This window comes from Triturus cristatus, chromosome 3_2 (assembly GCF_964204655.1).
Source record: "Triturus cristatus chromosome 3_2, aTriCri1.1, whole genome shotgun sequence".
NCBI classification, from domain to species: domain Eukaryota; kingdom Metazoa; phylum Chordata; class Amphibia; order Caudata; family Salamandridae; genus Triturus; species Triturus cristatus.
This window is the reverse complement of record NC_140584.1, coordinates 742,747,559-742,764,636: the sequence shown is the minus strand read 5'-3', so window position 1 is coordinate 742,764,636 and position 17,078 is coordinate 742,747,559. Positions and strand designations below refer to the sequence as shown.

The following is a 17,078-nucleotide window of genomic DNA, read 5'->3' as shown; positions in this document are numbered from 1 at the left end:
CAAACCCTGGCCACATGTCAGCCACTCGTAAATGGTACCCTAGGTACCCAGGGCCTTGTGACCAGGGAAGGTCTCTAAGGGCTGTAGCACTTATTGTGCACCCTTAGAGGCCCTGTACCCTAACACAAACACACTGCCCTTGCAGGCTGAGTGTCTGGGTACAAGACAAAAACAAAGTCGACAGGCACACAACCCTGTGTGCCATGCCCACAACCTACACTGCCCTGGCATACATCAGCCACCCCTCTAGCTGGGTGCCCTATGCCAGCGGTGTGGGCACAGGAGCATGAGCCCTGTGCCCCTACCGTACCCAGGTCCATTCCTGGGCACTGTAAGAGCAGTGCTGCCATTTAAGAGCATATGGTGCTGGGAGCTCGTCAAACACGAACTCTACAGCGCCATAATGGCAACACTGAAGACTGAGAAGTTTGGTATCAAACTTCTCAGCACATTAAACCCGCACTGATGCCAGTGTGGGATTTAATGTACCAAGCACTACAGAGGGCATCTTAGAGATGCCCCCTGAAACCTAACCTACAATCCACGTCTTGTCTGAGAGGCTGCCTAGGCTGCCACACAGCAGACATGTTGCTGGACCCCTGGGTGGAGAGCCCCCGCTCTCCTGGGCCTGCAACAATGCACATCCTGGGCGAGGTGCTAGGTCTCCTCCCCCAGCATGGGCAGGGGGAAGCTTCAAAGGCATGTCGCCTTTGTGAGCTTCTCCAGGCCACTTGCTGTACTCAGCAACTGGCCCCCACCGGTTCTGACCCCCACTCTGGTGGGAAGACTGACCGGAAACCCCAAGTAAGGACAGGGGATGTGCCAGCCTCTGCCAACCCCTCCCCTCAGGTGGGAGAGGCGAGGTGAAGCACATCTCCGGGCTCTCGCCATCTTGACGATGGGAAGCCCTGCCCAATCAGGACTAGGCTACTGCCCCCCTTCCACAGGAGAGTGGCAGGATAGGGGGTGTACCCACCCCAGGGCAGGGACCCATTGGTCCCTGCCCTTTACCTACCTGTAACGCCCCTAAACCTAGTATTTAGGGACACTCTGAACCTTCCTCAGATTCCAGATTCTAAACTAGCAAAGAAGAACAAGAAGAAAGAAGACCTGCCGTGCAGCTGCTAAGAAGAGAAAGACACCAACTGCTTTTGCCCCAGCCCTACCGGCCTGTCGACCCTCGAACCTGCTCCTGCTAAATCCCGGCACCTCCTGTGGCCAGCAACCTCACAAACCCCGGAGGACCTGGCTACCTTGTGACTTCGAGTACCTGGGACTCCCACGAGCAGTGGCTCTGCTCAAAGCAAGTTTCTAACCCCTGGCATCAGCCTGGAACCGTGAACCCTGCACACTCTGCACCCGCCAAGCCTGGCTTGTGCCGGATTGGACAAAGACCCGAGGACGTGCCCCCGGCGACTTTGATCCCGAATCCGGCACCCAAGGACCCACCTCGACGCGCCTGACGACGCCTGCAGCCTCAGAACCAGGGACCCCCCCAACTGCGATCAACAGAGGGTAATATTTCCCGACATCAAAAGGCACCCCTGCACACGGCGCCCTGCGGCCCCCTGTGCCTGACTCCTGGGTACCTACCTATCCTCCAACTACCCAACTTACCTCTCGAAGTGGTGGTGGCACCTGAAGAATCTTTGGCCCGAGCTTGCAGCCTTTGTTCGTCCTTGAGCTTTCTAATTGAAATCCCTTGAGCGCCCGAAGGCTCAAAAGCACCCTGCACCCAGCCGCCCGAGTGGCCCAGGCAGTGCAACTTCTATTCCTACCTACTTATCCATTTGCCCTGAGCAAGTGACCAGGAGCCCAGCTCCCACAGCCGCGTGGCCTGCTAGTCAGCAGCCACCAACCAAGGCCCCCCTGCCTCCCTTAGGATAACATTGGGCCTAACTCACTCTGCACGCGGCCGCCCCAGTGCTGCTGAGGGTGTAACAACTGTACCTACCTGACCCTAGGAGACCCCGGAGTCTGTGCCCAGAACCTTAAGTCTGCCAGTCGAGTACTTACCCAAAAGCCGATAACTCACTTTTCTTCCATAGGGTAACATTGATTGGTTTCTTCTGAAATTTCTTCTAAATGTAGAGTTTCTAAAACTTAATATATTCTCCTAAAATCAACCGAGTAATGAAAACGGAAATACTCACCTGCTACTAGGAGAGATCCCAGTGCTGGATCTTGGTGCCCAGCACTGACCCTGAACCGTACTTACCACTAACCCAATTTTCTCCCATAGGAAATCATTGACTGTTTTTCTGTGAAATTTCTTCTAAGTGTCGATTTTTGCAAACACAAATATTCTTAAAAAATTGTACCAACTGTGAAAACGTAGTTACTTACCTGTTTTAGATAGAGGTCCCAGTACTGAGCCTAAGAGCCCAGCCCCGGTTTACAAAAGTAACGAGAACATACTTTACCCGTAACTTGAATTTCTTTCCATAGGGAACCATTGACTGTTTTTCTATGACATTTCTTCTTAAAAGTGTCGATTTTGCAGACTTATGAATATTCCTTAAAAATCGCCTGTATAACTTAAACGCAGTTTCTCAACTGCTTACAGGTGGTACACTAGTGCTGATCTAGGATCCAACACTGACCTAGAAAAAGTAACCATAACCCCACTTACCTGCTAAGTGAATTTCCTTCCTTAGGATAACATTGGTAATTTGATTAGAAAAAGTTTTTGTGTCAACTTTTAAAATAGCAAAATATTGTTTAAAAATCACTACAGTACCTACAACGAATTTACTCACTTGTTTCCAAGAACTGTCCCAGGACTGAATCTAGGATCCAGTCATGGAGTTAGAAAAGTAATCCTAAAAGTAATCAATTGCACATAACTTAAAATTCCCATTGAGCTCAATGTATTATTGTGTTTGAAATTGTGTTGCCTATTGCATCAAACAGTAACTATTATCTGCAAAAGTCAATTGCCTATTGCAAAGTATTTAACTAAAGTATCTCATTCTGAGAAAGTATATTTTGATACCTATTGTTGGTTCTAAAATAAAATAACCATATATTTTTATATAAACCATTGGCCTAGAGTTCAGTTATTGAGGGTGTGAGACCATTTGCTGACTGAGTGTGTACAACAAATGCTTCACACTGTCCTCTGATACAGCCTTACTGCTCGACCAAGCTACCACTTTAGAGAGTAAGGTTATATCTAACTTTAACCTCTGCCAAACCTCTGGGGACTCTGGACTCTGTACATACTGTACCTATTTGGGAACAGTATATACAGAGCCACTTTCTCACAGTGAGGCTTAGTTTGCATTTGTTTTATTTTTCCTCACAAGGCTTCTTATGGAGCGTAAGAGTAGCATTGTGAGGGGAATGAAAAATCCAAACATCATTAGACATCTTACTCGGACAGAGACACGCAGCTCTCTCCTCTTACAATGCTTCAAATGGAGAGAACTATCCTAGTCCCTACCTCTCACATCCCCACCTCCTGGATCATTTCTTTTGTTGGTGAAGTGTGAGAGATTGTGGGAGGGAGGATAAAAGGAGCTGGACTGTCCTGCCTGCCCCTAACACTTTCCTCCTAGGAGTAAGGTGGCCCGAAAGTGAGAACCAGGCGGATTCATTTGGGACTTTGGTGGTGCCCAGAAGGGATCCGACACAAGTTAACACCCTCCCAGTAGCCCATCTCTAAAAGAATAGTATCCCTTAAGCTTGGAGATAAAAAGAAAGTATGGCACAGGCACCAGAGGCACAAAAGGATGCATGTTGCATCGAGACACAGCACATATAATCTGTGCACATTTGTCTATGCCTGTGTTTGCGTTTGTTAGCAGATTAAAAGCCAGTGCTTTTGGATTTGCAAATGTTTGTTGGCATTCCTACTGAAATGTATTTTTTAATCAACATCGATAAACATTATAGTCTTGAAAAAGCAGCTTTTTGTATTTTATTCGAACTTTTTCGCTTAGTGCCTTGTAAGTACTTCAAGTTGCTATTTTAGACTGTTATATACCATAACTGTATAGTGATGATAACGTGACATTAATATTGTCTTGTGCACCTCAGATGTCCAGGAATGCCAGATTACAGTTGATGCAGTTCAACATGTTCTCACCTCTCACACACTGTGTAAGATATACAGTCGTCCAACTGGTGAATGCCCCAGATGCAGGACAATGAATGCTGAAGAACACAAGCCTGTGATGCTCCACTACTGGATTTTACACAACCTACTGATTAGGAAGTGCAGATACAACGGACAAAAACTGAAAACACTGCATTAGAGCGAAGAAGAGTTTGAGATAGGAGAACCTTGGGCCCCTGCGCCTATGATCCCTTCAACTTCTCTCCTTCCCATGCTCCCCACCACCGCTCTTTACACCGACCCAAGTCGGTAGAGATACCAGATTGATAAGCGTTTTTACTCAAACAAGTGTGGAACTTAAGACACTGGAAGTTTTTCCCGGGGGTAGAGAGCGACAGTTGTACATGCTGAATTGCTAAGTTGCTAACACAGAATATAGCCAGGAGGTACAAATAACAGCATTGAGAAACTTAATTGACACCATATAGTTAATGTGACACTAGACATGCAACGAGCATAAGTGGTTCTTCAAATCCATACTCACAACTGACCATATATAAGAATGAAAAGCAGCAATACATTTCATGGGAGGCGGGAACCTAAGCGAACTACTAGAATTTAGCTGGAAATTACCTGAGCAGTGCAAGGAAACAACGAATGTGAATGAGCAGTCGATGTAAAGTGTTTTCATAAAGTGAACATGAATAAGAAATATTTTGCATTGATGATAAATGCTTAGCATTCAGTCTGTAAAGCCTTTGTTTTTATTTAATCAGTAATTTTTGTATTTGTTGGAAATATATTGTTATTTTGTTATTGATTGCATTTCTCTTTATCTTTAGCTGTGACAGATGCAGGAAAGGCCGGGGCCAGATTAGCACAAGACTTTTTCAGAGAGGAATATATCCTTAACAACGCCATTGGTATGTATTTATGCTATGAAGTCTAGTAGTAGGATAGGCATCTTTTTTGAATGTGTATTATTTGTGTGTTGTAACTCGCTCACAAATAATAGCTGATTAAAAGTGCAAAAAAGGGTGGGGTAAGTATGGCAGAGTGGAGAGAAGGCAACACAATAAAAAGGGGTTATAGGAGAAGCATCTATTCAACAGATCAGTCTTGAGTTGTTTTCTAAATATGTCATAGTCATGGCTCTAATAAATAAGTTTCCAGTCTTGTGGCCAAGAAGGAAAATCTTCAGCCACCTTGTCTCTGGATTTGAACACTCTAACATTGCCATGAAGCGCTCTCTGGGTAAATCCTAAGGATTTATAGTTTGTACGGCCCACTAAAGACAATCGCTGTAACTCTTTCAGTACTCTGCTGATGTGTTTGAGGTTTCAGTTTGAAAACAAGCCTTGCTGTTCTTTCTGAATGGGGGTGCTTGCTGATCAAAGTACTAGGCAAACCAAGATCAAGTGAGTTGCAACTAAGCCATGGAGAATGGAAGCCCTGATCAATGAGTCTTTGAGGTGAAAAGACAGAAATGGTAGGTAGTTGTCCAGTATTGGCAGTTGATAGTGCTTTGAATTAACCATGATGTCTATTTGACCATTGAAGGAAAGGTTGGAATCACAGCATGTTTCTAAGTTACGCATGGTTACATCTTCCTACAGATTACTAACCTTATTAGTAAATCTACTGGTGTCAGACTGGTCTGGAAACATTTCCCCAAAATAGCTCCTTAGCATCTCCAGGTAGGGCTAAAGAACTGCAGCCAGGATTCCTCTCACTGAATGTGATGACACCAGAGTACATTAGGCACCAAGTTGTGTGCTTGTGCTAGTTCCAGTTTTTCCACGCCTCATTGACGCTGGTCTGGAGCTCTCTCGATGCTTCATTGACGAAATTCCTCCGCATTTTTGACAGCTAATAAGTCTGAAGATTTCAGGATTTAAACACTGCTGAGATGCTGTAAGAAACGTTACTAGTTGGATCCGCATGGCCTAATCATGTGAAGTTTACGGTTGAACATGACTTCATGGCCTTTGGCTCATTTTCACATATGCACCCAAAAGCCATGAGTGAGCACCAAGCAAAGCTATTTTTGTCATGGTCCTCCGGAATACCCTGGTCTTCCCCTTCACTGCAATAGGGCATGAGAAATCCTCTTATTACTTGAGGTAAAGGTCCTGCTCGTACTACCGTCTAAAGCGGTACAAAAGGGGGTGGTGATGGACAGAGCATCAGAACCAATCAAACACTCACACGCAGTCAACAGATCTGGGTTTGGTCCATCACCGTTCTTTAGCCCACTCTGCCACCCCAGTTCAGACATGGCCATATGCAAATCAGTCTGACCCTGTGCCTCATGGGAACAGTCCAGCCCGAACTGCCAAGTCATGCCTTCCCTGGACCGGAAACAGGCTTCCTAGGACCGGTTTCTGGCATTTCAGCCGTCTTCAGCCAGGCTTGCTTGAATCAAGTGGCAAAGTGAGCAAGGGACTCACGTCGGAGCATACCCTGCCAACTTATGGCGAACAAAGCGGTACAAAAGGGGGTGGTGATGGACAGAGCATCAGAACCAATCAAACACTCGCACCTAGTCAACAGATCTGGGTTTGATCCATCACCGTTCTTTAGCCCACTCTGCCACCCCAGTTCAGACATGGCCATATGCAAATCAGTCTGACCCTGTGCCTCATGGGAACAGTCCAGCCCGAACTGCCAAGCCATGCCTTCCCTGGACCGGAAACAAGCTTCCTAGGACTGGTTTCTGGCATTTCTGCCATCTTCAGCCAGGCTTGCTTGAATCCAGTGTCAAAGTGAGCAAGGGTCTCCCGTCTGAGCATACCCTGCCAACTTATGGCGAACAAAGCGGTACAAAAGGGGGTTTTCCCCAAAATAGCTCCTGAGCATCTCCAGGTAGGGCTAAAGAACTTCAGCCAGGATTCCTCCCACTGAATGTGATGACACCAGAGTACATTAGGCACCAAGTTGTGTGCTTGTGCTAGTTCCAGTTTTTCCACGCCTCATTGACGCTGGTCTGGAGCTCTCTCGATGCTTCATTGATGAAATTCCTCAGCATTTTTGACAGCTAATAAGTCTGAAGATTTCAGGATTTAAACACTGCTGAGATGCTGTAAGAAACGTTACTAATTGGATCCGCATGGCCTAATCATGTGATGTTTACGGTTGAACATGACTTCATGGCCTTTGGCTCATTTTCACATATGCACCCAAAAGCCATGAGTGAGCACCAAGCAAAGCTATTTTTGTCATGGTCCTCCGGAATACCCTGGTCTTCCCCTTCAATGCAATAGGGCATGAGAAATCCTCTTATTCCTTGAGGTAAAGGTCCTGCTCGTACTACCGTCTAGTCTCGTCACAAGCAAGCTGGACTGGACTATGGGAATACCTATGGCGGTATGAACAAAAAAGTCACTAGAGAGCTGCAGACCATTCAGAACTCAGCAGCTAGAATCGCTTCCAACCTCCCATGCCACACTCCGATAGCACCACACCTCAGTTCCATTCAGTGTCATCATAAGGATTTTTAGGGCCCTGAGCCAGAAATATTTTGAGGCCCCCTATTTGGGACAACTTTGAATTTTATTATCTATTTTCTAATCATTCAATCCTCCGTGAGACCAAACAATATTGAATTGCCCTGGGGACAAAAATACATGCAATGTCATTGGAGAGGGAGAGAAGAGAGAGAGAGATGAAAAGAAAGGGAGAAAGTAAAAGAGAGGGAGAGAGGTTCTGATAGAGAGTTCAATAAAAGTGAGATGGTGCAAGATAAACTGCATAAGATCAGTTTACCAGGGGGCTCCATTTTGTCCATGCCATAAAACAACTCTGGCTCCACTGGCTTTCCATTAACAAATTAGCACAATTCAAAATAATCACCCACACTTTCAAGGCATGATGTAGCACTGGCCCAGCATACCTCAGCTATCACATCTGCTTTCACAAACCTCCCAGACACCTCCGCTCGTCTTGACTCAAACTTGAACAAATCCCACGCATACAGAATACCAGATCCCATGATCGAGCCTTCTTCTACATCACTCTCAAACCGTGGAATGACCTGCCAGTACATCTAATTCTCCTCTTCACTTCTTGAATTCCGCAAGAAGCTGAAGATCTGGCTTTTTGAGTAGTCCCATTAGGCCCTAGGTGCGGCTAGACTCACACCTGCTCAGCACCAGGATACCCTCCTGGTTGATAGTGCGCCCACAAATGCTCATAACATAACATAACTGTTTGGGGGTCTCACCATTGAAGAAAATCCTGACAATTAAGAAGATAAAGCTCCGTTGGCGGCCATGCATGGTCCAAGACCTTACGGCTGTTTCTGCTGAATTTATTCAGGATGATTCAAGTACCCTCTGGGTCACTCCCCGTAGGTGAGCTCGGCCCTGTGAGTTTGGCAACTTCGGCTTCTTTAATCCAGATACCTCCCAGCTCTGTACTGCTATGGGCTCTGACCTAAGATGAAATTCCTTTGTGCAGTCACCTGTTCGACCGATGACATGTCCACTAATATAAATTGCATTTTTCTGCCCTTAATACTAAATATTTTTATCACTTAATAGAAACCTTCATATTAGGCTGGCAGTACTGTACCTTATTTACTATTTTATTGTGATTAAATATTGTGACCTGTAGCCTTTAATAGTCTAAAAAAATTGCTACGATGCATTCATTTGACCCCTAACCTTGGACACACATATCCTGCAAAATCTTTACTCTTGATCATTTTAAAACCCCTTTTTCTTCACCTACTTTGCCTCCCTAGCACTTATTTTCGCTCCTAGTCCTTAAAACTCTTTTGAGCCTTATTCTTGCAAAATGAGAAAAGGCAAGGGTACATCCTTCATATCCTTGTACACTTTTAACTACATCTGACTCACGTTGGACTTCCAAACAACTTTTCTTGATGTATCCACTTATAAGTGCTTCTGATCTTCCTGAAACAAACCTTAAGCTACTTACTTATCCTCTCACTGCACCCCCTGACTGTTTTTTACCTACATTAGTATTCAAGGCTGCTCGCTTATTAGCCTTAATGACCTTTTGACCAAAGTTTGAAGCTTATCCCTTTCAATGAAATGTGAAGCTGATCTTTCACTAGAGAGCAACAATGTGTTGCCCACTTGCTCTATACATAAGAATCAGTGGATCTTGATGACTTCTGACATGCCTGTTGTGGGCTGACTGTGACACTGGTGGTCCAGGGAGTATACCTTATCTCGTTTGCAAAAAGTAATAGGTCTCTCTCATATGTACTTGGCTGTCACTATCAAACTTTTTATGTGCTCAACATCTTTACAACAAACTTTTCGAGGGTGAGACCTCCCAATTGGATCAAAAGTCCAAATTAATTTAATGTGTCTGGTCAGTCGCACATTCATTCATTCAAATTAGGCTTCAGGGCACCTCCAAACCCCATTGTCACACCTCATGCTGTGACTTTCAAAACGGTAACCAGGATCCAACTTCTGGCTTTGGATTAGAAAGATAAGTAAGTATTGTGCTGCATTTTTCTTACAGATCTCTGACCCTAGAGATCTCACACAAGTCAACACAAGAAAGTCATATTGAGGTACAAGAGATGTAAAACATGTGAGTTTAGGTCAAGCTTTTAGGGGCGAGAAAGGTAGTTCCTTCTATAAATAACATTTAGCGAAATATCATACAGCGAAAGTCAAGTGCAGAGTAGGGAGAAGAGTTGTGCGAGACTAGCTCTGTTACTGAGGTAAAAGAAGCTTGATGAAATTATAAAATTGGGAGATTCATGGAGGAAACAAAGTGAAAGAATTGCTCCTCTGTTATAATTAGCGGTTAATGGCTTTGTTCAAATTGCTAAATAAAATAAGTAAAAAACATATGACTTAAGGATGTTACTTTTGTGACAGGTACTTGCCGAAAACCATACGTGGCTCTTATTGATGGGATCACGATGGGAGGGGTAAGTCGAATACATCTTCTAATGCAATGATACTTTTCATGATACATTTCTTTGAAGTATGTATTGTTTTCAAGTCTTTTTCTATAGTAAAGTTTTATGTCGATATTACAGATTAAAATACTTTAATTCTAAAATGAGCGCCATATTCTTAAATTCAAAGCAGCAAGTTTTTAATGTTTTATATTAGTATTTGTACTATATTCCTGATCAGCTGACACATGTTTTGCTCTGGCTTGTAGCTTATGAACCTTTTCAGAGCCAATGTTTTTTTCGGATTTTCAGTCACTTCAGCCATTTGTTGGCAGTCAGTTGAGCTTAATTTGATCCAATATGTTTGTTGATGGGTATCCTCTAGGCAGTGGTCAATGCAGCACGTCTCAGCTACATGAACTGAGATGCGCTGAGCAGACTACAGGCAATCACTCTGGCATTGTATTGTGGGCGCATATTTTAATAATGATGGCAATAATGATAATGATACTATCAACAATTACACACTGACCTCTCTTGGCCCAAACAAGAGTGATGCAGCGGAAAGGAGCTTTCCAAATTTTACCATCAGGACCCAATTTTAACACCTTGAAGTACCTTTCACGCTGCATGAGTTTAAAACAAGTTACGAAATTTCATTTTAGTCATGTAGTCCTCTCTATTCGATGGACCTTTGATAGATGTCAGGGATTGGCAAAAGATTGACAGAATCCTAACTATGAGGACCTAAACAAAGAAATAATCCACTCAATATAACCAAAATGACATTAATAAAGACAGGCTCTGATTATTTATCATAATGCGTTTATCTAAATAAATGTGAATGCTCAACAAGTACAGTACAGCACGAGTCCTAGATCACCACACAAGAAAAACATAATTATAGTAATTCATAATAACATCCCAAAACCGTGTCATGAGAGAGTGGATAGGCGAAGAGACAAGAGTAAAGAACATTTGCAAATAAAATTATTGAAAATTCAGAATATCATACAAACCTAGAAATAATTATAGTACGAAATGCTAATAGTCTGGAAAGTTACCCTCTGGCCGGAAGAGAAAGCTGGGGCACCCTCAACAAGGTATGAGGAGCAAAGTCAAAGAGTCAGTATCAGCAGAACAACAGCCAGCCAATTAGGTAAGGAAACAGTAACACGGCTCTCTCCTCTCGCAAAGTCAAAATCTTTCTCCCAAGCCTGCCCAACTAAAAATTCTAACACTAGCAATTATACCCTAATTCACTAAAGATGCAACCCCCCATGTATCAAAACCCCCAAAAATCTTTGAATCCCATTGAACTAGGCCAGGGGTTGTCTGGTAACTCCATTTCCAGTGTACCTAACTTTCAATAATTCCTTTGTCTTCAGAGAACTTCGTCATTGTCTTTCAGCAGAGGAATCTCCGATAATCTCTTCCGTGGCTTGCACATTTCTCCAACTCGCTAATGTATCAAACTCGCAGCATAATTTTCCACATACTCCGGTATGACATTGTTCTGCATTCTGTCCATCAACTGTTGTTTTTGCATTTGTCACCCCGAGTGGGATGGGTATGCTCAGACGTGAGTCCCGTGCTCTCCATGCCACTGGAATCAAGCTATCCTGGCTGAAGAGGGGTGAAACCCCGAAACCGGTCCTAGGATGCTTGTTTCCAGTCCAGGGAGGACCTGGCTTGGCAGTTTGGGCTGAACTGTTCCCATGAGGCACAGGGTCAAGACTGATTTGCATATGGATGGGTTCAACTGGAATGGCATGGTGAGCAAAAAAACGATGGATTTAGGCCCAGATCTCTGTACTGGGGTGAATGTATGACATTGTTCTGCATTCTGTCCATCAATTGTTGTTTTTGCACATACTCCGGTTGGCAGGAAATTCCATTAATAACATTCATTACTTCCTCCACACGGCCTATGCCATCATCAGGAACTCACGAAGGACATTTGTAACATACGTTTTAGAAAGCAAATTAAACTAAAAGACTCTTGAGGTCTTCTCTGCAGAACAGTAAAATGTGCTCTAGGAAAAACAAATAAACGTGATTATCATTGTCAATACAAAGCTTTAAATGCTTTGCATTTCTCTTCACGTTATGTACATTTTTAAACAGTTAGTGAAAAGGAAAATATCATGTGTCTTTTGAACTTGTGGCTTCTATCATTATTTTATTTCTGCATTAATCATTTTGCATTTGCGACCTACTAGAAAAGGTACTAGAAATACTGATTTCTTTCCAGCACGCATTTGCGCAATTTTATCTCCCCATTTTTTGTTTTATACTGTTAATTTTCACACCAATTTGTTAATAATCCACACAATGAGAAGTTTGATCCGAACAGGTTTTTATTTCGCAAAACCCCTGCTCCATCAAGAGGCATTTCTATCGCACAACTCAGTAAACTTCATTTGTGTAACTCATGTGGCTAAAAGGCAGCTGCACTGACTTACGCTTTAATCTATAACGGTCAGTTTATGTACTGATTTCTTTAGTTGGTGCAATGACACAATAAGCTATCTCAATCACCCGGTCTTTTGGATACATCCCAATGATTTACTAATTATTTTTCCAATTTATTTTCTTAAAAATTCTGTTATTCTCTTTTCCAAAAATACTCATAAAATTGGTATATTTGGGGCGTAGAATCTCTTGCAGATTGTTAAAGGATAATGCAGGTAGTGAATAAGTTTGGGAAAGACCTCATTTCATTGTAGTTTCTTTCTGTTTGTGACGCCCCCAAACAGTTTTAAAAACAAAGGTTCTTTTACTCAAATGCAGTGAGCTGTGTTTGAAGTTTTTAATGTAATTTTACTGAACTATATTTAAGTTCTATGAAAATAGATTGAACAAAATGCTGAAAGGGTGCTAATCAAGAAATGTATTAATTCATTCATTCAGCTATCATAATGATATTTTTCTGCCAATATATTTTATAATATCAATGCAGCATTTTATTTGGAAACAAATGGCCTGACAATCATTTTAAAGACCACTCATGACGTTGTTGATGTGTTACACTAGAACAGCGAGTTATTACCCTGTTTCCACTTCATGCTCTTTAACAGCCTTCATTCCTCATTCACATGAACAGTAAATAAGTTAACAACTGCAATCAGACGTACAGCTGGTGTAAATGTTGACTCACTAGCACACCTTGTGTGAAAGTAAACCCCTTTGTCCTTTTTTTAAAATTTGTTCAATTACATAATCCGGCCAAATGTTGATTTTAGGAGACCAGTTGTGTCAGATATTAAAATAAAATATCTAAATGATTTAAATGAGTATAAGACTTTTCGTAAACCTATCCACAGCTTTAGAATTTTATGACTTTAGTCAAACAAGTTGTGAGATCTTAACATTCTGGATATGGCCCTTGAGAGAGTATATATTATGTGAATTAGGATATAGATTTAAATGATTAGCAGGTATTATATTTTCTGTATGGAAAGCTTTCCATCTTTTGCTAACACCGTCTTTGATAATCTTGTTTTACTACGGGATTTATGTTGTCAAATTCAAGTGCAATAAGATGTATGTATGGGTCATGAGGTCATATCCCTCAAAGTGAGTACTGAAAGTGCTAGCCTAGGGTCACCGCCACCATTTTGTATTTTTTTTTTGTTGAATTGTAGGAGCAGCGCTATTTTAAAGCCTTGGATAGTGATAAGTGGTTGTTTGCCAGAAAAACTTCAAAGGTTTGTGGTGATTTTGCTAGAAACGTAGCGCAATTTTTGACATTTCTAAAGTAATTAATATGCCCAATATAGTAATATAACAAAAAACATTTTTTTTTAACCTAAACTTAACCGGTCTTAACATTACAAAACATTCACAACGAACACGCCACAACTAAAAAATGAACTGCAGTACTACAACCCAAAACATAAGTGCACAAAACACCACCAACATTAACAAAATATAACACATTATGTACAAATATTCTTGTTACACATTACCGCCTCCTCAAATCTGCTTTAATAATACAGGGGTAAAGGGTGTTTGCACCAAGCATTGCCTTAGTTATCATCAAGGATATGTAATAGAGCCAGTCAAAAATGTTTTGTGATCTGTCTGCTTAGATTTAGATTATGTCAGATAAACGTTTGAATGTGTTGCAACCGAATTATTGCAATATAAGTATAATTTGAATTGACCTGAAAATTGTTGTTTTAGTACATGTTCCATGTGATTAATGTTTGTGGTCGTGAACAATGCTCTTTGTGTGGCAAAAGCTTTAAACTTGCAAATGCGTTTTTCTCATGCCCTAATTTATACTGTAATGATTTTTAAATTCACTGAAAAAAACAAAGGTTAAAGCTTAGTTGTAGTTAGAAAAAACAATTCCCCCATACAAACCAAATTTATACTACACAAACTTTAGAAATTCTAAAGTTATAGTTCGTTTAATTTACAATTTATCCAACACCTTCAAATTATTGTAAGCAGTGCTCCTCCATACCCACTCTTTTTAGCTTGCTAACCAGACAACACTAACTATAACTCGCTATTCTACCATGCACTGTGTTCTCACAAATAATGACACTCCTCTGTACGACACTACACTCTACGAGAATTTGCCACTCTAATGTGTGACATAGCACTCCACAGCACTGTGACAAGCCAGTATATAATTGAGTAATAGCTGTTTTTAGAAAATGAAACGGCAGCCATATTGTTTTTACTACTCTTTAGCTGTGTTCTGTGTTAGGGACAGTTCTCCTTTCCGGCTTGCTCTCAGTCCGCTACCTTGAAATACCGGCATTTGTAAAGCACACAGCTACCTCCGGAGAGGTGTCCCGGCGCTGGGGGCCGTTGGGAAGATTAAGCGAGCTATTGCCAAGAGTCACATGAAGCTGGGCTAACCTGCTGCCGGTGATCGAACCGTGAACCCCGAAGTCTAGAGTCAGGCACCCTGGCCGCTGCGCCACACCTCTTCCACTCTTCTACCTTCTAGTGCCTGTCTTCCACCTGCCCTCTGTTTGTGCGTCCTCTCGTTTCTTGTGCTGTTTTGCCTTTTCTGCTCGTTTTCTGCCCTCTGTTTTTCTCTTTTCTGCTAATTTTTCTGCCCTCTGTTTTGCCTTTTCTGCCCTCTGCTTTGCCTTCTTCTGCTTATTTCTTTCCTCTTACTGCCAATTCACTCCTCTTGTCACACAGCGTCCTCCCTCCCCCCAGGGCCTACTTAATGGGGGCCGTAGCAGGACCCCATTAAGCAGGTCCTCGTGCCAGTTCCCCCTGCAGCAGCTCTCCTGTCCAGCTTGCCCGCAGTCCGCTACCCACTGCTGCATGTCTACCTGCTGCCCTCTGTTTGTGCCTCCTCTGTTCGTTTCTTGCTCTGTTCTGCTTTTCTGCTTGTTTTCTACTCTGTTTAGGCTCTTTCTGTTTTTTTTACTGCCCTCTGTGTTGCCTTTTCTGCTTGTTTTTCTGCCCTCTGTTTTGCCTTTCCTGCTCACTTGATTTTCGGACCTGTCTTTTAGACGGAGACCTTGCACCCCAGCGCCCAGATACCCCCAGGGTTGACAGTGCTGCGCTCTACAAATGCTGATTGATTGATGGATTGTAGATCTCTACCTATTAGCACTTTAATAAAGTGGTAATAAGTAGGTTAATGTATTTATTTATTTTTTCACATATTTTAAAATATGTTTACAGAGTACATTGTTAGTACCTACATTTTAGGAAATGTTTTCTTTATTTAATTTTTCTTTTTAGCTTGCATGTTTTTGCGTACATTTTTTTGGGTATTTCCATGGTACTCCATACCCTTTTTCTTAGCAGAATTAAATATGTTAAAAATTGTGAATACAATGTGCTATACTATATTTGTGAAATTTAGTGCATTACATTGTTTTTTCAATTTTTTAAGATCTTTATTCATATTTTTTAAGTACTGCCGTACTTGCAAGGTAGTACCGCGGTAATCTCTAAACTTTTTCATAATATATAGAAACATATAATTATTTTCCCTACCTAAAACCACTTTTGCAAAGTGTTTGTAGGTAGGGAAAACATTTTAAACATAATACTTAGCTATACCGAAGGCCCTAAGCCAGAACACTGGCAAAGTGCTTTTAAAACAACATAGCAGCCTTAAACTTTTGTAAAGGCAGTCATTATCCAGTCCGATAATGACTTGTCATCTCCATAAACTGCGGCGGTTTTGCACAATTTTGTGAAATTCAGCATAAGTATCGTGGTCAAAGATCTCACGAAGTTTAAATGCCTTACATCTTAACAAATACTTACCTGTATTACTCCAGTGGAATCATCTGCGCACCATTATGCCTAATTGTATGTAAATCCGTTCAGCCATTTTCACGCTACGTCGAATACAATAGTCTATGGAAAATGCATTGGTGGGAAAAGACGTTTTGGTATCCCCCCTTTAATCTTTGCGTCTCCTTAATGATTCACCACAAAAAATGTTATCATCACAAACTGCAGAACAACCTATAGGTCTGGAAAGTTTTGTGGTGATTTGTGAAACTGGTGGAAAGTTATTGGTGAGCAAAAACCAGAGGAATTCCTATCTCTGGGAATCCTAACTATAACTACAGAGTGGTGATCAAATGTATTTGTACTGTATTTGATTATTGGTTTCCATAATAATGTGACCATAAATGTCTTTTAGCTGTTCATGTAGTAAGTGTGAAATTTTACATATGTTGTTATAAAAAAAAATGATTATTCATTTTTTCCAAGTTGTCAATAATCATGTCCTCCATATAGTAGTTTGTGTAGCTCACTGCTAGGTCACTTTTCCATTTTGATGTACAGGGTTGCTTAAGGAAGATGGTTTTTGTTTGGCTTGTTGGGCACAGTTGTATTTTGTGAGCCAGAGAACATGCAAAGAAAACCTATGTAGATTAAAATGTATTCAATTAGTTATGTATTTGTTTATTGGTTTCCATCAGCATTGGACCACAAGTGGGTCTTTCAGTTGTTGATGTAGTAAATGTGAAAATTTGCATATGCAGTAAAGTTTAGTTTTTGGGCTTCCTTGCTACTTTTAGTAGTTCTGAGCTACATGTGAAACAGATATCACTAGGATTTTGACCCTTATAGCTTCATAACCACTTCATAATATCACTTGCAATAGCAAAAAGGATTTTCTAGACA

General features: G+C 41.8%; 1 protein-coding gene across 1 annotated transcript in view; it reads left to right on the top strand.

The window, feature by feature from the left end:
- HIBCH (3-hydroxyisobutyryl-CoA hydrolase) overlaps positions 1 to 17,078 on the top strand; it is a 951,762-nt gene that overhangs the window by 216,249 nt on the left and 718,435 nt on the right. Inside the window, exons 5-6 of the mRNA XM_085648807.1 lie at positions 4,903 to 4,983; positions 9,925 to 9,977. Of these exons, the coding sequence (XP_085504933.1) occupies positions 4,903 to 4,983; positions 9,925 to 9,977 (134 nt within the window). The remainder of the gene's footprint in view (positions 1 to 4,902; positions 4,984 to 9,924; positions 9,978 to 17,078) is intronic.